The sequence below is a fragment of the Chelonoidis abingdonii genome, chromosome 7 (assembly GCF_003597395.2).
Source record: "Chelonoidis abingdonii isolate Lonesome George chromosome 7, CheloAbing_2.0, whole genome shotgun sequence".
In the NCBI taxonomy this organism is placed as follows: Eukaryota; Metazoa; Chordata; order Testudines; family Testudinidae; genus Chelonoidis; species Chelonoidis abingdonii.
This window is the reverse complement of record NC_133775.1, coordinates 35,645,755-35,669,292: the sequence shown is the minus strand read 5'-3', so window position 1 is coordinate 35,669,292 and position 23,538 is coordinate 35,645,755. Positions and strand designations below refer to the sequence as shown.

The following is a 23,538-nucleotide window of genomic DNA, read 5'->3' as shown; positions in this document are numbered from 1 at the left end:
TCTTTGCTACCATACCACGGTAAACATAAGATGATAAAGATGAATATATTATGTTGATATGGAGAATCACAATTTAAAGATGGAAAAAATGTAAATATCAGAGAGAAATGTGTGGACCTAAAGTACCAAAGCATACAGAGTGCAAGAAAATGGCTGAAAATGGTACAAAGGATGCAGTAGAGACTACAACTAATTTTACTATTCTGTCTCGACATATCCACTTGTTATCTCATCCTGTGCTTGGACTGCAAGTTCTTCGGGCCAGGAACCATCTTTTTGTTGTCTGTTATGACTGCCACAGTGAGACGTCTATCCCTGATTGGGGTGTGTAGGGGCTTCTGCAATGCACAAATCATGGTGCAAGGCTTGATTAATACCAGCTGGCCCATGCGTATTGTATGATGTTAAAATAATGTCCAGTGCTGGATCATAAGAATTTGTAAAACTACGAATAGTACATTTTAAGTTGTAGCAGTGTACTTGTGCAATTACCATCTTAACAAGTAGATAGTAGGTAATAGTATATGTACTCTAGTTAAGTTTCCACTACAACTCTAAGGATATGATCCTGACAGGTGTCACACACCATTTACTACACTGCCAACATGTGATTTTTTTTTTTCCCTCCAAACAGCAAACCTCATGGTAAAAGGGTTCTGGTCTTCATAGTTGCAGAGAAAAACGTGAAAACACGCATATGAAAGGCTCAAAAACCAGAAAGCAAATTAAAAACTCAGCACTAATTTATCAGATCTCATTATTTTTGAACCCTCTGCACCAGCACTGCCCATTGACTTAATATAAAGGTGAGTGTACTTGGAACATTTCAGGATCTTGTAGCTCGGTTGCCTTTAAGTGGCACTGAGCAGAGTTGTTACAATGTAAATTCAAAACAAAACCAAAATGCATTTAATGTTGAAACTATAAAATAGTCTGACTTTCTTTCGTCATAATAATACATTCCCTTCTTTGTGCCTAAAAATGTTTACTCATATACTAGTTGGTTATTACAAGGTATCTAGCATTGTGATCCAAAGGATACTTAAATATTTAAGATATAAAAAGTAAACATTTTTTCTTGTTTATTTCTTATATCGTGCTCCTTCAAATCTGCAATCCACCTTAACAGTTAGTCAAAACCCCACGTGCTGAATACAGTAGGTTCCTGCCCTACTGCAGTGAGAGCCATTTGGGCATGAAACAGGAACAAAAATATGTCAAATGGTAATCCTTATAGTTGGAATAGGAAATACAGTTAATGCTGTAGAGTTGCTACTGGTGGTAATGCTTTGTCAAATTGCACCCACTGTATTTATTTCAGAAAACAACTTTACTCCTTGCTTCTAATGGCACATCACTTCCAGAAACTCTGGATATTCAAATTGTAAACCTTGTTAGTTCCATTGTAGATTGACTAACTAGATGAGGATGTACCATGGTACTGTAGGAATTCCATTTCTCCAAAAACCTGTTGGTCTCAGAAATGCCAGAATCCCCGTTACTCGGTTCCAACAACCTCTTGGTTCCCTAAATTCCCCATGGTACCAAGACAATCACCATCTGCATCCTTAACTGCTCTACCTCTATCGAGCAATGAAGAAGAGGAAGACAATGACATATATTGTCTCAGTGGAGAGCTTCCCAGGGCAATGTCAAGGGACTAGTCACCTAGGCACAGTCACAGAGACACAGTACTGCCATGAGAGATGAGGCCCACCCTCTTGATGTGGACATCCTTGGGTAATGCCACCTGTGCCCTTTGCATCACCCCAGCGATTGTACTGGGACCCATAGGAAACCTACAGACACTACTTTTCTAGGACCTCAGGTGTCTCACACTGGGATAAAGGAAGATGATCTCCTTCAGCTTCCCTTTCTAAATCCCCTGATCCTCAAGAGGAGACTTTTGAGGAACAGGAAACAAGACTGGACAAGGCGATTACTCTAGCTACAAACATCTCCTCATCCTCTCCTGAGTAAGTCGTTATGTCTCTTCCATCAACCATGGCAGATGATTTCAAACAATTCCAGGACCTTACTAAGAGAGTAACAGACTCTCACTTCAGGTCCCCTTTGAAGAAATGAAGGCGTCGCAACACAAGCTGCTTGACATCCTGCATGCATCCTCATCAGCTCGTATTTCACTCCCTATCAACAAGGCCCTTCTAGACCCAGCAAAAAACATCTGGCAAACACCAGCCACGATACCGCCCACACACACAAGGGCAGATAAAAAATATTATGTCCCCTTTGAGAATGTGGACTTTTTATTTTCCCTTCCTTCCCCAAATTTCTTTATTGTAGATGCTGTAAATAAATGGGGCAGTCAGCACAACGCTAAATCAACAGTGTACAACAAGGACTGGAAATGGGACTATTTGGCAGGAAATCACACTCTCAGCAACCCTGCAATTTAGGGTTGCTAACTGTCAAGCCCTTACAGCAAAATATAATCATGTCAATTACTCAAAGCTCAACACCTTTATTGAACATCTCCCAAAAGATCAAAGAGAGAAGTACTAAGCCACTATCGCTGAGGGTCAAGCTGAGGGTCAACTTCATGTGAGGACATAGTTGCAGACTGTTAGATACTGCTGACACAGCTGTCCATTCCATATCAACAGCAATAGTAATGAGGAGAGCTTCATGGTTTCATGTTTCTGGTCTCCCAAAAGAAATCCAAACTACTGTGGAGGACCTTCCAGTCGAAGGCTCCAAACTGGTTATGGAAAAAACAGACAACTCCCTCCATACACTAAAAGACTCAAGCCACATTGCATTCTCTGGGGCTTTATACACTTGCACAGAAAAGGAAATACAGCAAATCTCAGACATCACAAAGATCCTGATCTGCTCAGTTCTCTCCATCCCAGAGACACTATGAACCCCAGTGGAAGAGGCAACGAATACGAAAATGAAGACTGATAGAGCCCCAAACCTCAGCTTCATAACCCTCAACACCAAAATGCCAATTTTGTTGCACTGGTCAAGGCCCTGAGCTAACCACTCCCACTGTTGCTTGCTGCAAAACTTGGATCATCTACATCCTTTCGGAAACCACCCTGTTCTTTTTTGACAAAACTGGAAACGTATAACAGAAAGTGGGCACCGGAGATCATCTCCAATGGTTATTCAATCCACTTTTCTTTCCTTCCCCATCCCTCTTCTCAGCAACCCTTCTCATGAGAACCTTTTACATCAGGAGATCAAGCATCTCCTAAACCTGGGTGCTATAGAACCAGTTCCCAATCAACACAGAGGGAAGGGTTTCTATTCCAAATACTTTCTGATACTGAGAGAGAATGGTGGATGAATGATCTCAGATCCAGAATGGGTCTCCAACAGATATGTAAAGACACAAGGATTCAAGCTGGTTGTTAGCAGCAATAATTCCGTCGCTGGACCACGAAGGCTTGTTCTCAGCCCTTGACCTACAAAATGCTTATTTTCCTATCATGATCTAGCTATTCCACAGGAGTTTTCTAAGAGTCATCATTTTCAATACAAGGTACTTCCATTTGGACTATCATTCGCAGCCAGAGTGTTCTTTAAGGTCCTGTTTGTGGTAGCAGCACATCTTTGCAAACTAGATATTATATTTCCATATCTAGATGACTGTCTGCTAACTCAAGGCACTATGCTTTGGCACCCTGTCAGCCACGCTGAAAACTATTGATGTATTCATACAGCTGGGACTGCAGCTAAAGTTCAGAAATTGACTGATGCCTGTACATCTAGAATTCATAGGCGCCTAGCTAGGTCAGCACCTTTTGTAATAAGTCATACAAGACTCAACATGTATCGCCTTCAAGCATGGCTCAAAACGGTTTACGTGCCAAGTATGGACAGATTGAGCAAGCTGCTGTTGATGTCCTTGACAGTCAAAAATTCCCTCGAATACAGGAAAGATCCGCAGAGTGTCTGTGCAGTGGTTCCCTTCACTCAGCCACCTCCGACTTTCATACTGACAACAGATGCATCTCTGGTGGGCTGGGGAGTTCATCAAGACAACCATATGGTTCAAGGCAAATTGTCCTCCTTCAAATTCCCACTGCATAGCAGCCTGCTAGAGGTCAGAGTGGTAAGGAATGCCTGTTCATATTTCCTATCGCTAAAGGCAAACACAAAGGTTATGATGGACAACATAGCATCTGTGTTTTACATAAATCTCTAGGGAGAGGAGCAGGATCATCTCCCCTTTGTGCTAAGGCAATGAAACTATGAAATTGGTGTATTCAGCACAGCATCAACATAGCAGCAGCCTACCTTTCAGGCATACAGAACACCACAGCAGGAATTTTTCTCAGGGACACAGAATGGGAAGTAGACCATGCTATTCTCCACAGCATATTTCCCCATTGGGGAGTCCCAGAAATAGACTTCTTTGCCACAGCTAAAAACAGGAAATGCTCCCAGTTCTGCTCCAGAGCCAGATTGGATCATCATTTCCTTGGGACACAGGTCTGCTTTGCGCCTTTCCTTCAATTCCTCTAATATCAAAGGTCATGCTCAAGATAAGAAAAGAGAGAGCAATGGTTATTCTCATAATTCCCACAGGCCAAGACAAACATAGTTCCCATACTTTACTCTGTTAGTGATCTGCCTGCCAATCACTCTTTAGCCCCTTCCTCATCTCCTTTCTCAGGATGCTGGACAGATCCATCACCTCAACTTTCAGATTCTTCTGCTCAAGGAATGGCTCCTGTATGGTTCGAAAGCATAGAGTGTCTTGTTTAGAGGATGTGAAAAGAGGTGCTATTATATAGCAGAAAAATAATGACTTGTCACATGTATATTCAAAAGTGGAAAAGATTCCAATTATGGTGTTACTCAAAACATGTTACCTCCACATCCTCTCCCCTCCCACTGGTGCTAGACTACATCCTAGATCTAAAAATATCTCTAGATTCAGTACAGGTGCTTCTCGCAGCCATACTAGCCTTCCATCATAAGAGACAGCTACTCCATATTTGCTCTTCCTATTGTGAAAAGATTCCTCAAGGGTATGGGTAACATCTTCCCACAATGGGATATTAACTGTCTCCTCAAGTGCCTCACAAGACCTCCTCTTGAACCCATGGCCCATGCTTGCTTACACATCTATCTATGAAAAGGGCATTCTTGGTAGCCATCACTTTGGCTCAAATTATCAGAGAAATAGGGGCTCTAAGAGCATACCCCCATTTACAATTTATCAGAGATATAGTTACATTGTGGCCACACCCCAAATTCCTCCCAAAACTATCTTTCACCTTCACATAAACTAATCTATACACCTACCAGCCTCCTTCCCCAAGCCAATTTGGGATAAGAGAGAGGCAATGTTACACACCCTTGATATCAGGAGAGCGTTGGTGTTCTATCTGGCTAGAACTAAGCCTTTCAGAAAATCTCCTAGACTATTCCTTTCTATTGCAGAGAGATCTAAAGGATCCTCAGTCGCTAAGCAAAGACTCTCTAAACGAATATCAGACTGCATTACTTGTTATCGAACTCCCAATCTCCATCCGGAGTTCAAATTCATTCCATGAGATGTTTCCACTTCCATAGCTTTCATCAAAAACATTCCCAAACAAAGAAAGATTTATTCACCTTGTGCAGTAACTGTGGTTCTCCAGGATGTGTCCCCCATGGGTGCTCCATTAACCACCCTCCCCTCTACTTTGGCGTTCTTACCAATGAGCTTTGCAGTAGAAAAGGAATTGAGAGCAGTTTGCCTATGCAGCGCTAGATAGCCTCGAGGCAGAGCATGAGACGGAGAGAGTGCATGTGAAGTTGAAACAGATGCTACCTAAAATCTCCGATCTGAGGTGCAGGGACACGGATGCATCTACAGTGGAGGACTGATAGGGGGACACACCTCAAAAAACCACAATTACTGCACAAGATTAGAAACCCTTTCATGCTGCATCTGATCAATTCCATAATTTCAGGGAGTGCTGTAGGCATCCAATGGACAGAACGCTATTGATTTGGAGGGAAATTGGAAAACCAAAAGAGGAAAAACGGGAGGCACAGGGAGCCCAGCCATCTGATTAACAGAACCACAGCTATTGGTTCTGAAGTTGTTTTGAAGATCAAAGATGTGGTTGATGGCACCCAATAGCGCTTTCCAGCCATAGTTCCTCATCTCATATCTTCCCATCCTCCCACTCTGAATGACTTCTTTCAGATAGAAAGAATGGTGGTGATGGGGAGAAGGAGGAAGAGGGGATGTGCACACAGCCCCTCAAATGGGGAGGGAAGGAATATGAGACCCTGGCATGTGGGGAAGGGGGTTCAGAGTCCTTGGCTTGTGGAGAATTGGGGATGGAGTAGGGGAAGTTACAGGGAGTCCCTGAAATAAAGTGTAATGGGAGTTGCATAGGGAACTAGGGAGGAGAAATGCAAGGAGCCCCTGGTGTGTGCAATAAGCTCAGCCTTCACAATCTATAAAAGGCTTCTCTATACAATTCTTAGTTTGCAGCAAGCTGAGGTGTAAGTCTACCCTGTGCTAGTGTGCAATGCACTAAATGTCGGTGTGGAGCCTACTGCCATACTAAAAAAATCTGTAGTGCGCTTTGATTTACCCCACTTTGAAGTGGGAGTAGATTGAATGGCATCACTTAGCAGGCACTTAGTACATGGCAGTCTAGTGTGGGATAGAGTTACACCCTAGCTTGCTGCAAACTATATTCATATAGGCAAGCCGAAAGCATGGGACCTCCTGCTAAGTACTCCGAAATGAGAAAATGCCAAAGATAAGCTTAGGTGCATAACTTAAACGTATACCCTTTTGAATATACAACTATAGTAATCTCTAATTACATAATTGTATTCTGTTTCTCAAATGTAATTAATTAGTTTCTTTGATCTTAGGGGGAAATTTGCATGTTATGTGATTTTTTGTTTGACTTGTAACTTGATCAAATCAAAACTTTTTTTTCTGGAACAAAGTTAGTTTCTGTTCCCAGTAAGGGCTTTTCCGTGCCAGACTTCACCTTTCAATCCCTAGGTATTTCAGCTGTTGGGCTGTTCAAAAGTGATTAGAGACTGTTTTATAGTAATAAAAATATATCGCTCTTTACACTTCAACCTCCTTCTGCTCAAAAATAGTTAATTATTTGCTCCTTTCTCCTCCAAAAAATCACTTTGGGGCAGAGGCAAGGGCCTCAAACCAGAAATGGGATCTTGCCTCATCGGTCCTTAACTCAGAGTGATGCTGTGGGGATGGTTTGGGTTGCAGAATGGGAAGTTCCTGGGAAAACTGTTGTCTGCAAGACGGACGTAGAAACTTGATTGGCTGAGACCACAAGCTTATAATGGCAACTGTTGTGAAACCTTAACAACAGCAAGCTGTGACCCGTGTGCTAGTATACTGACAGCAGAATAACACCACCTGTGTCAGTCTTTCAGCTGATTGGACTTTTTGTTGGGTAGCAGCAATATTATGTTGGCCTTGGTGGAGGAATATCTTACCCATTCACTCTTATGGTGATAGTAAAGCAATAACTACATTTTTAAAATTGAAAAATAGACTTGTGTAGGATCAGAAGTTTCAAAATCCTGAAATATCTCGATATTTAATCACCGAAGATCTCCTTTGAAATGTCACACTGACAGTAGACATCACAGATTGCCTTAAATGACAAAATTCAGAGTTAACCTCGTGGCTGCATTACCATATTTTCTCTCTTCCGTTAATTTCTGGTCGCTTCCTCTGTGCATGATTTCTGTTTCCTGTTTAGGGAGCTAAATGTATGTTGTTGATTTGGTTAAGGTTTGTCTACACATGGACAGGAATACTTATTGCACTTAAAATTCATGCCTCACGTTAGTCTGAATTAACTTTCAAGTGTAGATATTTCCTTAGTTGTTGTATGGTGTACAGAAACATACTTGTGCATTCGGAATCAACACACACTAGTTTAGCTTTACGCATCTATCCATCCAAGCATCTTAAAGTGTCTTCTGATAGTTTTTAAACTTTTCAAAACCTCATGATGTCAAATATGACTATCCTTAGACATACCTTTAGGAGTTGCAGTGATTGCTTGTCTGATAAGAATGTCTCCTAGGACTCAACTAAAGAGCAATGGTAACTTTTTGATTTGGCCATATATTATGCTGATCTATAGCAATATTAAAGAACATTAAGAAATATTTTCAACGTTTGACTACAACTGATCATGACCTCTGGCAGATTAGACAGTAATGCAATAGAGTCTTGTCAGTCAGTGTGGCTGGTGAGGGAAAATACAAAAGTGAGGATGGGCTAATCTTGGACATCTTCCAAAACCTGCAGTTGCCTGGGTTAGACAGTTTCAGCATAGTTCATTGTTGCACGATCATTTTGCTTAGTTTGCGATGCTCACTGGGGAGTCTCATCGTCTGGATCCAGTACAGATCAGAATGCTGATTGTTTGTTTCCTACTAACCAGTATGGGAGTTGACTGAGTTGGCATGAATGAGACTTCAGAATAAAGTTGTCTTTAAATAGATCTGTTTTGTTTTGATGCTGATTTTCAATCATGATCTAGATGGTGTAATTGCTGATAATATATTTAATCCTTCTGAAGAATTTAATGGAAACAGCATTTACTCAATATTGGTGTCTAGGGGGAGCCAGCCTCTACTGTCCATGATTCTGGAATGGAAATTTCTGATAAATTTGATTAATTTCTGTTAAAATCTCACTTCATGAGGGCTGGCATCTTAAAAAAACAAACAAACAAACAAAAAAGAACTATAGCTTGCCCAGATATATTTCTTCTGTTAACATTTGGGGTATACCAGTGAGCAGAGGTAGTAAACCTTGTAACTTTGAATCTATCATGTGCAACTTCATATTAAACTGAAATCTTCATTAAAAGCTTTGGGTCTGAATAGTTTGGGAGTTGCTACCTAGCTTATAATTTAATGTGTGTTTTCCATAATAGTGCACATGGATGATAGTCCAAAGTGATATTGCTAAAGAGCTCTGCAGAAAATCCATAAACTGAAACTGTTAAATTGATTCTAATATTTGGTCTCCTGCATAGATTTAAAGAACAATATAGGAAATGCGGCAGCTAACCATATCTTTTTCTTTACTTTTAAACAAAGCATAATGTAATCTTAATTTTAATCTCTGCGTTTTACCCCTTGTGTAACCTGTTTTCAAAAACACTTCTTGGAACATACAACTTTTCATAAAATGTTTGGGCTTGGTGAAAAGTCACAGGAAACAAAACAATACTTGACCCCACTGATACCACAGTGCTTTTCCCAACTGTATGTAATGTAATTGAAACTGACTTGGCAGGAAGTTATGTTGAAGCTGAAAGCTTGATTATAGAACTTTATTTTGTTTTGGATGAGCAGAATCCATAGTTGCAAGGCTGTTATTGCTAGCTAATCTTTATTAGACAAAAGCTTGCCTTTGAGAAGAGTGTCCAAAATTTGAAAATAGGGTAACTTGTGGCATTCTGACACTGATGAAGATGAATGAGTAGCCATAAAGCAATGGGGGACTGGAATTCCTGGTGTCTTTGGAACTGAAGGCTAAACTATGTGCTGACTAAGATTTAGTAATATTCTTATGCTTTTCAGCCATTTAGCTTATATTGCCTTCTGAACTAAAGACTTGCTGAAAACTTTGGAGAAAAGACTGGCTGGCAATATTGATCACATTTTAGCCTGATTTGTGATTGATACATTTATTCTGATTCCCCATCTCCAGTCCCCTTCTCCATACCTAGTCTGAAAATGACGTTTCTTATGGCTGTATTTTAATTTTAGGATGGTTTTGTTTTCTACTAGAGAAAGGCAGGTGTTGAATTCAAACCAAAGTTTATCTGTCATAGGCAAGCTATTGAACTCTTTAATGTCTTAAAAAACCACTTTCTTAGCTTTGTGAGAACACCTTTAGACTTTACTTGCAAAAAACAAAAACCCAAAACAAAAGAGAACTGCCACATCTCTGTAGTCAAGTTTGGGGGTTGGATTTCCCACACACACACATGACTCCTCCCCAATTCAGGCCTCTTGCATCCTTTGGAAAATGTCTGGTTTTGTGTTGCTAATACAACTTTAAAAAACAATACTTTCACTATGAGGAGTGATAGTGAAGTAAGCAGAAAGTCCTGGATTCACAGCCATATCTTTTCATTTAGGAGATCAAGAGGCCAATGTTTGTTGTAGGAGGTCTCCAAGAAAACTCTTTTCTTTTACACAAGCCAGCTTAACCTCTGCAATAGTTCGATAGTTCAGAGTAGTCTATCACGGTCCTCATTCTAGAAACCTAGGTGTTCTTTTAGATATTGCAGCCCAGAACAATAAGGACAGAGGGCTTGAACTTGATGCAATATTCACTGATGGAGGAAATTCTCATTTGTCTTCCAATACATAAGGTAAATTGGATGGTGGGGGAGAGAAGGAGGAAGGCAAATTGAAAGCAAATATGATCATGTGACTTCTTGAAAGTGGAGTGAGATTGAGTCACATAGAAACTTGTTTTACATTGTTCTGGGCATTGTCTTCATTGTAAACTATATTTTTTCTCTTCTAAGGTGATAATTGAACTAGATAGGGCAGCTTGGTAATAGAAATTCTATTTTTATTAACCTGGCATATTGCACTTTTGTTTCTTTCCCCAGTACTATGTATTTTCACCAAATGGACAATAACACAAGAGACTTCCTGTCCTGGATGAATTAAAATTGCTGACTGCAGTTCACCCGTAGTTCATGATGGCATTTTTCTGTCAGCATTACTTTCATCACAGACCTTTTTGTCTTTTCCTGCCACTGGAAACCATAAATGTGTTTCAAATATTTTTGTAAACAAAATAGTGCAGTATCATAATGCAAACAGATGGCAGTTTTAGCCATTGAACAGAGAGTTTTTTTACTGTTTTGTTAGATGAGCCTAATTTGGACCTAGCCAAATTTCTCTTTTAGAGAGACTTAAGTAGAAAATGTGTTCATACTCCAGTGTATTAAAGTGTAGACTTTAATATGTATTTGAAACTTGAGTTTGGCACCAGTTGTATTTTAACTGTCTGTAATTTTTGGCTTGAGAAATATTTTGTTTTTACAGATGTTACTTTAAGTGCATAAATGGAATATGGTTTTATAGACTGTCTAATTCTTCAGGCTCCAAATTGCTTTAGAATGAGTTGGATATTAATAATACAGTACTCTCTTGGGATTGTTTGGATACCATTGTGATCCAATTTTAGTTTCAGTGTAGGTCAGCATTGCACTGCCATCTATTTTTTTTTTTTCCTGCTGCTCCTTTTCTATAATTGCCCCCAACCTCACATAGTAGTTAATAGTCTAGTGAAGACCCACTAAATTGACTGCAGAGCACTCTTCAATTGACCCCGGTACTCCAACTCTCAGAGAAGAGTAAGGGAGATCAACTGGAGTGTATCTCCCGTTGACGGCTCGCAGTGAAGACACGAGTAAATTGACCTAAGCTACATTAGTCATGTAGCTGGAGTACCGTAACTTAGTTCGACTTACCCTGGTAGTGAAGACAAGCCAGTAGACTGAGGCCTGAGTGACTACTGTGATTATCTAGTCTGACCTCCTGTATAACACAAGTCAAAGAATTCCTCCAAGCAGTTCTTCACCAGAAGTTATGGGTTTGATTCAAGCTAGAGCATATCTTTATTTTTAGAAAGATGCTCCATTTGCTCCAATGGTTAATTATTAACATTTTTAAAATGTTCTTATTTCTTGTCTGAATTTGTCTAGCTTCAGCTTCCAGGTATTAGATTTTGTTATGTCTTTGTGTCTCTCTCACACATACACCCCGCTTTTTTTAATCCTCTATTATGAGAAATCTTCATGTAGATATTTTAGACCAAGATCAAGCCGACGCTTAACCTTCTCTTGGATAAACTAAATGGACTGAGCTTCTTTAGACTCTCACTGTCAGGAAGTTTTTCCAGATCCAGGTAAGTGTGTGAGGTTGCAGATTTTGGGGGTTATTTTTTCTAATACAAAAGGAAGATCTGAAGTTGTGGTGAAGCTGTATATAATTCATTTAACCCGAAACATAAAACATTGAAATTCTTAAAATAGATTCAGAGTATGACCACCACTTGATCAAATGCAATTTCTCAATCAGAAAGGTCACCTGGTATAACATCTGTATGGATTTGCTCAGTTGGGATGTGGAACCTGAAACACTGAGCTAGCTATGTGTTTGAGCTGGAAACCTCTTTATCCTGATGTTGGGACTGAAGACTTACCATGTCCTTCTATAAAAGGCTATGATTTGTCCTGTAGCCACTATGTGACAGAAAATCGATTCATCCCAATAGTTACATCACACTGACCCACCAACAACATGTTGGTATTTTAGCCCAGAGCAACCTTTTACAGTGAGGCCAAAACTGTTCAGATGTTCTGAAACTACCGTTTAGGTAACCGTGTATTGATTTCTGTTGCTGTTATCACAAACTTCACAGTAAGTCGTCATCCCTTTTGGCTCTACAGGGAAGTGAATCAGCTTGTATTAGATCCTCTTTATATAAGCTAGTCTTTCATGAATCTGACAGCTTTTTACCACAGCTTATAAAGCAGCACTCTAGTACACGTGAAACTTAAACTCTGTGTACCAAAGCCATTTCCGTAATGGAACGGAAGAGTCTGTGGTTCAACCTGTGCCATGCATACAAAAATACCTACAAAAAAATTGCATATCAAGAGATCTGTGCTGTGAAAAGGCACGTATGCCATTTCATAGCCCTGCTTGTTGTTTACTAGTTTTTCTGGACTAAGCACCATAGGATGCTGTAAACCTTTTGATTGACGCTTAGGCTAAAAGCTAGCTAATCTTAATGTGCTCTCTTGCACTAAACTTATTATGCTTTTGGTTGATGCCATATTTCAAATATATTTTAAAAAATGAATATTGTGTTTCATTAGACATTATTCATACCTTATCCTGAATTCCTTCAAATAGAGGTGGATGAAATCAGTTCCCTAATACTGTGGTAAGGGAACAAGAGGGACATGGTTTCAGCCTGTTTATTTTCTTAAGCATGAAGACCTCCATCATAGCATCCCTAGCCTTCTAGTGACTTGGTTGGAATTCTTTTGGGGAAGTTAAAGCAAAAAAACTACTGGCAAATACTGACATACAGAGTAACTTTTGTTAGCTTAGAACTTATTAGTGAAGTTGAATTTTCAGTGCAAACCACTGCAGGGAGCACAACCCAAAAGACTTGAATGTCACTGTGAGTCTGGACTTACAGAAGTCAAGGATAGTTTTCTAATTTCTTTGACCCAATTTTTTAAAATCTCTTTCAGAAAATGAAGGCTGTCTGCATCATGTTGTTCATGAACGTTTAGGAGAGCTGCTGCGTGTCCTAAAGGCAGTGATACATAAACATCAGACTCTCAATTCAGTTGACATTCTTAGTGCTGCAGGAACAGTCATCGCAAAGGTGAAAGGTAAGGAAATATCACCTCTCAAATTCAGGAAAAATGGGGAACTAGTAATTTATAACATCAGGGTCTGTTATTTCAGTATAATAGCTATGGAACAAATAAAACTTTGACCTAGATTGCATATTTGCAAAAGGAAAATAGCTTTATACAAATTATTTTAAACTTCTGAGTAGTCCAGTACATTTTAGCAGAGCGGTGGGGGAAGAGACGATAAGTCAGATGTATTATTTAATAAGCTTGCTCTTCCATTTTTAATAAAGGAAAACTTCAATTACAGTACTACGGGAAGCAAACTGTAATAATACCTAGTGCTTTGAAAGCTGTCTCTTTGTCAGTCTTTAACTGTACATGTATGTAATTGAGATTAACACTAATATATTTTGTCATCACGTGAGATTTACCTTCCTGAATAGGCTTACTATGATCTTCCAGCGAATTCCTCTTTAATATTATCGGATTTCAATTGGTTCATAATATAAATGTATAGAAGAGATATGAAATCATATTCTGATGGAATAAACTTCCAGATCAGTAATACAAATCTGTAATGCTCGCTAGGCCTTGTTTTTGTAGTCCCCAAACTGGAGGAAGAAATGAATGTGTAAAGTTGTCCATAAATGACAAATATCAGAGCTGTAGATGTTGGCACATGCTTCTCTGGGCACTTGCTGCTGCCATTCTCCAGCTGGCTCCAGACCCAGCCCAGACAGGAAGAGACATCACTAGGGTGACCTGCATAATCATTCTAGCTCTCACTACACTGTCAGTGCTTTCTACTCTTAACCTTTCACAAACCTTCCAGCAGTCCCAGGTTTTACAGGACTGCCCACAAAAGCTCCTGTCCTGTTTGAAGGCCTGGCTGGCCTCGGCTCCCCATTCTGGGCATTGAGACCTGGCCCTGGCAAATGGGTGCAGTGCCACTCAGATTTGGGCTGGCCCCTTGTCGGGGGACTGACAGTCCAAATTTGAGTTAGCAGCACTATGGCTCCATGCACCAGGGTCCAGAGAGCGATGCCCAGAGTGAGAAGCTGAGCCCAGCCATCTATGAGGCACAGGAGTCACTGCTATGGGTACTAGTGGCTTGTGTCCCGCACGGATGGCTGTGGACAGGCTTGCTCTGCAACTCTTTCTCTCCCCACCCTCCAGGCTTGCCACCCCCTGGAAATCTTGACAGGTATGGTTGGATACAACTTTCTGTCTAGTCCTGGGATCATGCTGTCCCCCAGGATGCTACTGTAAAGATAGCTAGGGCTGCTGTCACTAGGCCCTGCCTGCATGACATGGAGAATGCTCTGAAGTGTAATTAAAAATCCCACCTGCTTTTCTTCCTCTGTCAAGAGCCAAGTGGAGGATTCTCTGTGTTGACATCTTGTGTTTCTTTATATAACTTTTTCATTGCTCTAGGTATTTTCTCTTGTTCTCTACTTATCTTTTGTAGTCATGACCAACATATTTCTTCCCCTCCCCTCTGGCATAGATACTTGCTGCTTTGTCAGTTAAGAATGCTGTTTGGCTTATCTGTATCATTCTCATACATGAAGGTAAAGCCTCTTTATGGTTATTTTTTTCTTGCCAAGTAGCTCCTCCTGCTTGTGGTTTAGAAGTACTGCAAACACTAGAACCCTAGTCTTCTGTCTCTTCATGGTGCAAGCATGTAGGGCTCTCCCTGAGATGAAGATTCCTGTAAAGTCATAACTCCTCTGGTTCCGTACTTGCTGTCAGCACTGTGGGAGCAAATGACCTGAATTTCTAATATAAAAAACAAGCAGAAGAGTAAGCTTTAAAAACACTCACCTCGTCCCCTGGCTCAAAAATCCTTTTTTTGTTTTTGTTTTTTGTTGGTAATCATAGCATTGGTACAAACTCCATTTGACTTCTTTGCAGGTCATCTTTAAAGCCCTGGCTTAGTCCATGTAATTAGTACACTCACACCAGAAAAGACTTGATAACTAGTATTCAGTCTCGTGCTAATTAAACAGAACATATGTTGTTAGTTCATTTGGAAACTAAATGGGCAGTTTTTGTCAGCATTTGAGAGTAATAGAGCTACTAGACAATGTTTTAGTGAAACACAATTGTATATTGTGTAATAGTGCTGCAGATTTGTCATGCTATTTTTTTTAAATACAAATAGCAGAGTAGTCATGCTAAACTTAGTAAAAGTCATGTTTTAGGGGGAAATGTGTAAAGTCAGAGTATGAAAACAACTATACCCTTTAAAAACAATAAATATAAATCTAATTGCCTCCTCACTCCACTGAGGGAGGCACTGACCACCTGCAGCAGCATCCTCCACCCTCGCACCACAACCTTAATCCCAACTTGGTCAAACTGAAGTGTAATGCCTGGTGTGAACAGCCCCATGTGACAGGAGCCACCTCTGCAAGCTGAGTGCAGGGTTGTTGACTTTCTCTCTATCCCTCCCATCCCAGTGAGGCTTCCCCTCCTCACTGGGCTGGTGACTTACCTTGAACCTTCCTGTTTCCCACCATTTGGGAAACTCTGCTTTATTAAAACCACAGACAGAAAAGTCGTGGTCAAACAGAAAAATTACAGTATCCATGATGCTTTTACCCCCATGACAAACCAGTACCTTAGTAATGAGTTTATGGAAGTATTACTTTCAACATGCTTTAAATAAAATGGGCAGAGTATAACAGTGCAGTTGCATCATCCAGTCTTTTTTCAGCAGGTGAGCCCAGCTAGGTCCAATAGCATGGTTATAGCTTTTTATGTGCACATGAAGAATTGGCATGCAGCCGTAGCTCATTTAGAGAATTTAAGGTCAGGTCTATACTGTGAACTTATGTCAGTATAATTGTGTCATTCCAGGGTGTGAAAAATCCACACCCTTGAGTGATGTGGTTATACTGACCTAACCACTGTGTAGTCAATGGGAGAGCTTCTCCTGTCAACACAGCTATCACCCCTTGGGGAGGTGGATTAACTATGCTGACAGGAAAAGCTCTCCTATTAGCATTGTAGCATCTTCACTAAAGCGCCACAGCAGCGCAGTTGCACTAGTGTGCTGTATATTAAGAAAAGCCCTAAGTAGGGACTTGGCTGATGGAATGAGAGACCTTTACACAGGGAAAATGGGTGTGGTGCACAGTGATTTTGCTGTTACTGGAAAGGAACCAAAGTTCTAGCATGTTGCTAGTTTGAATGAATCACACTTCTTGAAGAGCTGTTTCAGACGATATTTAAAAACCCAAAGTTCTGATTATTTTTGGGGATTTAAAATTTAATGGAACTTTTTGCACATTTTGGGAGGATCTGCTTTGGTGACCTGATTAAATTCTAACATGTAGCTACTTTCTTCCTAACTAAATTTCTCTCTTCTTTTTAATAAAATATTGTATTTGTCACTTGCTGGCTATCAAAAGGCTTCAGTGAAAAATGTTTTAATGTTGGTCTTAGTCATTCACTGTTCTCCTCATGTGCCTGGGGATTTAAATATGAGTGGTTATGTGAACAGTGCTCTTTCAAATAGTGCCTGCAATTTTATTCCTCCCTGCCCCTTCCCGCCCTCCCCCCGAAGAATTTGCACTTGTATAAAAATGATCTCACTTGGCCTGAAGTATAATATTTGCTGAATGCAAAGTCCCTATGTTGTGTTCAGCTCTTTTGAGCCACTTTGCCAGATCGTTGGAGGGCTGAGGGACCTTCTTGAGACTGCCTTTCCCACTAATGTTCCAGGATCCACTTTCTGCAACTCCATTGTGAAGGGGAAAGAATCTGCCCTATGGAAAAATTTGCTAGAAGTTAAAAGCATGAAAGTTATAGACTTTTACAGAAAGTACTTTGAACCCATAGGTTATCTTTCTTTATTATTTGCTTTCTGTGGGTTAGGAATCACACTGCAGTACTCTCTAGCACAGATATAATTCTCTGTTATGCTCTGTGGAATGGCTCAAAACCACCTGCATCACTTACTATTAATTTCTGTAGGAGTCTTCCACAAGAGTGGTATTAAGGTGTGTACTTATCCTGGGGCAGCTGACATATCACTTCTCATGCCCTCCCCAGAGGCCAAGTGCAGAACTACAGTTATCACTGCCTCAGATTCCCCAATGAGACATGTATGGAGCGAAGTGTGCCCCTTCAGTCTAATTTATTCATCCAAAGGCCAGTCAGACATGCAAGCAAGCCTTTACTCCAGCATCCTTAGTGGGGAGGCAGAGTTAGTCTTAATCTTAGTCCCATCTAAATCCACTCATCTCCCCCATCCAGGCTTCTTATCATTAAGGTGCTCTCTACCCAGCCCCCCTCCCTCCGTAGAGGGACTCTTGCCATCACCAGGGGAAGGATTCCTTCTCAGGACTCTCTCTCAGAGCTCAAACTGCTGCAGCTCTTCTCCAGAGTGGCATGTAGTTTCTCTGTAACATGGACAACCTGCTGCTGTTCAGTAAGGCCCTTCTCCTTGGGGACGTAGCACTCTTAGTGTGCTCCCCTTTCAGAACGTCTCCGGGTTAGGAGTAGTTACCTAGGTCCCCTTTACTGGTGAGCTCCCTAACTAGGTTCCCAGAGAATTCCTTCTCTGCTAGAGTTTCCTTCCTGTTTTCTGGAACTCTGTCTGAAGCCTCATCATTCTTTATTGGACCTTGTGGCTATTCCTTAGCTAATTAACTGCTGCCCAGCCAAGTAGGCAATTAACTACTTGCAGGTGGATCTGGGTTGGCTTGTTCTCCTTAGCAGAGCCTATCACAGTAGACTGGGAGCCTGGCCCCCTGAGGAGCCAGCTATTCTGTGACAGGCATGTCTACAACATGTATGCTTTGTGTGCAGCATGTGCTTTGTGCCAGCTGTTGAAGCAGAAGGTGATTTTAGAGGAAATAGGCACCTATCTTAATCTGAGCTCTCAACCACAGGAGTCTTTGCACAGCCTGTTCAGTGGTCATGAAATAGATGGACTCTCCTCTCCCACATCCCAACTTCTTAATTCCTTGCTGTCTCACCAGCAGTCTCAGCTCCATGGTTGCTCTGATCTAAACTGGTTTGGGCAGTTGAGGATGAGAGTTCTAAAACTGCTGTCCCTGACATCCAGCAGGCTGTCCCATAGTCAGAAAAGCAGAGTAGGGCAGGCCAAGTGTCTGTATCAGCTTCTCTTGACATTGCAACTGCAGCAGTGGATCCTTTCACTTGCTGGGGGAGGCTGCCTCATGAGCCACTTTCCCAAACAGACTGCAGCGGACCAGACACCTGAGAAGTGCTTTCAGTGCTGAAGCCCTTTTTGTGAAGAAATTTCCCACTTGGGATACAGTTTAAAAGAACATAAGCAATCCTAAATTTAAGCCTCTGATCAAACAATGCAATGCATAGAACTGTTCAGATATTTCCAAATTGCCTCCCCCATTGAGATAAGTGGACAACTTCAAACATGTCCTCTCTCGCTCTCCCCCTAGTTTGTCTGATGCAAACAAGTTATAAATTTAAAGCCAAATTCACTGCACTGACGGCTATGGAGATGTGCTTCCTTATCCACAAGTGAATATGAACCTTAGTTCTTCATACCAGCTTAAAAAACAAAGCAAAACATCTTATTGCAAAGTTCTGGTGAGAGTTTCATTTGTAGCTGATGTCTAGAAAGGCATGGATTGCACCTGTTGCACACCCAATGTATGTTTGCTTTTACACATGGCAAAGAGATACAGCGAGGTGTTAAGGACTGAGGGGTTATTGGTAGAATTCAAAAGATAAAATCAGCCCTAAAATGATGGTAGAGAACTGTTCACAATTGAATAATTTAAGATTAATCGCATAAGAATAAGCTCTAGCAGCAACTTCTGCTCTTTTTAAACACGACACTTTGTCTCAGTTAAATCATGTTAATAATAGAAATATGTCAGCATCTCAACTAATTGAATATGGAAGTTCAGTTTGCTTTTAGTTAAGTGGTTTTTCCTATGTCGGTCAATATACCAAGATAAAAACTGCCAATATTAACTGTAATATAAGATTAGACCTTCCATTAGCTATGTTGTGCTTTTGTCCTAAGGACCTCTAGCAAATGATATTGCAACACTGTTCCATACACATTTGTTCTTAAACATTTATGAAAAAATTTATATTCCTCAAATGCGTTTAGTTATGCATCTCAAGGCAGATGTACAGCGGGCAGCGAGCATGTGTTATGTTAAGAAACAAAGTAAAAAGAGCTCAAATAAGCCAGAACTCATGCATCCATCCTAAATCAAAAGCTTAGGAAAAAATTGTTTTCCATCAGCTGCTAATAGTAACAAACTGGCAGTGGGAAACAGCTACGTTGTGAAATGCCATCATAACAAGCATATGTCTCTCTGCAGACATACGGTTGTGTTGACAATTGTCAGCTGGTCACAATTATCCTAGTGTTCCCTAATTAACATGTACTAAGGCAGGTGCAGACAAGGTCTCTTTTAGATCAGCTAGGAAGCAAATTCCAGTGTTGAGGACACTCTCAGAAAATGCCAAGTCCTAGCACTGAATCTACAAACTGTTGCCTTGAAAATCTCGTACAATTACCACTCCTGCTCAGAAGTAAATAGGAAGCTGGTGCCAGATGTATAGGCCTAAAAGGCTCCTTACGGCTATTACAGTAACTCCTCACTTAACATTGTAGTTATGTTCCTGAAAAATGCGACTTTAAGCGAAATGATTTTAAGCTAATCCAATTTCCCCATAAGAATTAATGTAAATGAGGAGGCTAGGTTCCAGGGAAAAATTTTTTCACTAGACAAGACTGTATTTTTTAATATATATAAAACACACACACACACACACACACACTCTGTAAGTTTTAAACAAACAATTTAATACTGGTACACAGTGATGATGATTGTGAAGCTTGGTTGAGGTGGCGGAGTCATAGGGTGGGATATTTCCCTAATTGCTAAATGATGAACTAGCTGTTGGCTGAGCCCTCAAGGGTTAACTCTCTCACTTTACAAGGCAGTGGTAATGGAGGGAGATATGGCATTTCCTTTTAAGTACACTGCCTTGTTAATTAGATCAGCTTGCTGAGACGCAGCTGCTGCAAGCTCCCTCTGTCCTGAGCCCTGGTGTGTCCCCCCTGCTTTATGGAAGATGGGGTAAGCGGGGTGTAGGAGCAGGGGGGAGGGAAACACCCTGACATTAGCCCTTCTCTTCCTTCCCTCCACCCCCCGCACAGCAAGCAGGAATCTCCGGGAGCAGCTCCAAGGCAGAGAGCAGGAGCAGCAGATGGCAGTGGTGGGAGGGACAGCTGCAATTGCTAGCCTGCTAGGCAGCTGCTGCACAGGGAACATAGGGAAGCTGATAGGGGGGCTGCTGATCCACCCTGGTTCTAAGCCCCCACCAGCTGGCTGCTCTTCCTGCAAGCAGTAGACAAAGCAGGCGGCTGCCAAACTGACGTTAGAAGGGAGCATTACACAACTTTAAACGAGCATGTTCCCTAACTGATCAGCAACGTAACAACGTTAACGGAGACGACTTTAAGTGAGGAGTTACTGTACTACCAATCAGACCAACAACCACATTGCACATGCACTACTAGCTATAGCAGGGGTGGGCAAACTACGGCCTGGGGGCCACATCCAGCCCTTCGGACTTTTTAATCTGGTCCTCGAGCTCCCGCCAGGGAGCAGGGTTGTGGGCTTGCCCTGCTCCATGTTGCTGCTTCCGGGAGCCACGGCACACATGTCCCCCTTCCAGCTCCTATGTGTAGGGGCAGCCCGGGGGCTCTGCACACTGCCCAAGTGCCACACCTGCCAATGGAGAGCTGCAGGGATGGCGCCTGCAGACAGGGCAGCACGCAGAGACACCTGGCTGCGCCTCCATGTAGGAGCCAGAGAGCGGACATGCCACTGCTTCTGGGAGCTACTTGAAGTAAGCGCTGCTCAGATCCTGCCCCTAACCCCCTCTTGTGCCCCAACCCCCTGCCCTAGCCCTGATCCCCCTCGGTCCCAGCCCGGAGCACTCTCCTGCACCCCCAACTCTCATCCCCAGTCCCACCCCAGAGTCTGCACGCCCATCTAGAGTCCTCACCCCCTCCTGCACCCCAACCCACAATTTCGTGAGCATTCATGGCCCGCCATAGAATTTCCATACCCAGATGTGGCCCTTCAGCCAAAAAGTTTGCCCACCCCTGAGCTTTAGCTTCTGAGGGGTCTTCCAACCCTCCTGAGGTCCCTTCCAACCCTGATATTCTATGATTTAAGAGTAGCCAGAGGTAGACTGCATAGTGTTGTTGCATCTCGTCTGCTTTAATGTATAACTTGATTGCATTTTTTTCACTGACTTCAAGAAAGTATGCTTGCTTAAAACCCCCACTCTGCAAATTTATAAATTGTAGCCAAGAATCAATTATGGACGGAAACTGCATCATTTTACTACCTATGAAAGGAATGGTGACTATAAGCTAGTATTTGGAATTCATGGCGTTTTGATGTTTGTTTTGTCAATAAAGTCCTACATTCGGAGAAGCGATTAAACTGAAAGTTCATTGAACAGAAGAACTACAACTACAAGGCTTCAGGTAATTGGGGAAAAAAAATGTTTTTCTTTTAGGCTATTAAAAGACCTTGGAATACAAAAGCCACTGTGCCCCCCGAGTCATCCAGTTAAGGAGATAAAACAAAATTGTTTGAACTTGTCATATAGATAGTAAGTAACTGAATCATTTGGCAACAGAGGGAGGCTAGGACTGTAGACATCTTGTTGAGAAAAAGGAGTAGTGTTGTTAGGTCTGTTCACTTGGGTATGGTAGAATTAACCTTTGAAGAGAAGAATATCACACACAAAGTTTGTCAGTATAGCTATACCAGGAAATCCTCCTAGCATGGACACAGACTGTTGCTGGTATAACTGTCTGCTTTAAGGATCTTGCCAGCCAAAGCTATATCGGCAAAAAAATCACACCTAACTGACATAGCTATACTCGCAAAACTTTTAAGTGGAGACCATAGTTTGACTATCTCTTCATTCAAAAGAGCAGATTCAAAGTCTTTCTTGGCTTTAGAGAAGCATGGGTAACTATCTCCAGGAATATCTCTGGAATTCTTATTTCTAAAAATGTTCATAATCATAGTGTTCCAAACAGTCTGGTTTGTGTTAGGCATTTTATTTGGATTAAGCTTCTGGTTTCTTTGACTTTTAAGATACAAACTCTGAAATCTGTTTTACAATGTCGTGATATTGTTAGTCAAGCTGACTGTCAGTACATATCCCTTTTGTTCTTTTAAGAATACAGCTCACCTTTAATATATTACACATACTGCCTTTCAGGCACTAGATGGCAGGTATGTTATCTTTACAGTGTGACTTCAGAAAATTAACATTTTCCCTTGCAAATGCTATTAAGTTACATGCTCATTTTGAATCTTGCACCACTTTAGATAGATGCCATTTCCAGACAGGGAAATATTACTACAGTCCATTGTTGTCAGTAGCTATTGTGTGCAGTCAGGATGTCCTGGGGAAAGAGTGTGCATGTTTAAAGTAGATGTTAAGTACATCAGGAATGCACTAGTAAGAGACATGAAGAAAGCTGTCTATATCCAACTTTATTGGTAGGAATTTTGGGGAATCTTATTAGATGAGAGGTGGGAGTCCTGAAACTTGTTTTTTCATATAATTTTTGTTACCCCGCTTAATGTGATGGAATCTGAAAGGGAAAGTTTTCTCCATCACTGAAAATGAAGGCCTAACAAGACAACCATAAATCTTCCTGGAACAGGAAAGCGGATTCTTAGTGCAGACTGCCTTTCTTTAGAGTGAGGTTGCATTTTAAATGTTTCACTAGTACAGTGAGAGAAGCACTGCTTCTCTGAAGATATTTTGGTTAAGTATTTATTAAATATTTTCACGGTAAGTCCTTTGTGTTTGTATTTATGTTTCAAATAGGCAGGATTTTGTGCTTGCATTTTAATGTTTTTTTCCAGTCATGAATGGCTGGTAATTCATAAATCCTTGAGTTAAATGTTGTTGCTTAATGATTAAGTTTGGAAGACTTTATTTATAGATTTCGATTATTTCTGCAAAGTTGAGCGTTTTCAAAACGTTTTCTTCTGTTGATTTTTACAAATCCACTCAAAACTTGTAATCTAACGTTTACTCTGTGGAACTGTATAGCATGTATTTCTTTTTCTTCAGAAGG

At 41.1% G+C, this 23,538-nt stretch overlaps 1 protein-coding gene across 1 annotated transcript in view; it reads left to right on the top strand.

Annotated features, from left to right (window-relative positions):
- The window catches only part of ARHGAP29 (Rho GTPase activating protein 29), an 81,672-nt gene that overhangs the window by 33,273 nt on the left and 24,861 nt on the right, over positions 1-23,538 (top strand). The window contains exon 3 of the mRNA XM_032777872.2: positions 13,284-13,427. Coding sequence (XP_032633763.1) covers positions 13,284-13,427 — 144 coding nt within the window. The remainder of the gene's footprint in view (positions 1-13,283; positions 13,428-23,538) is intronic.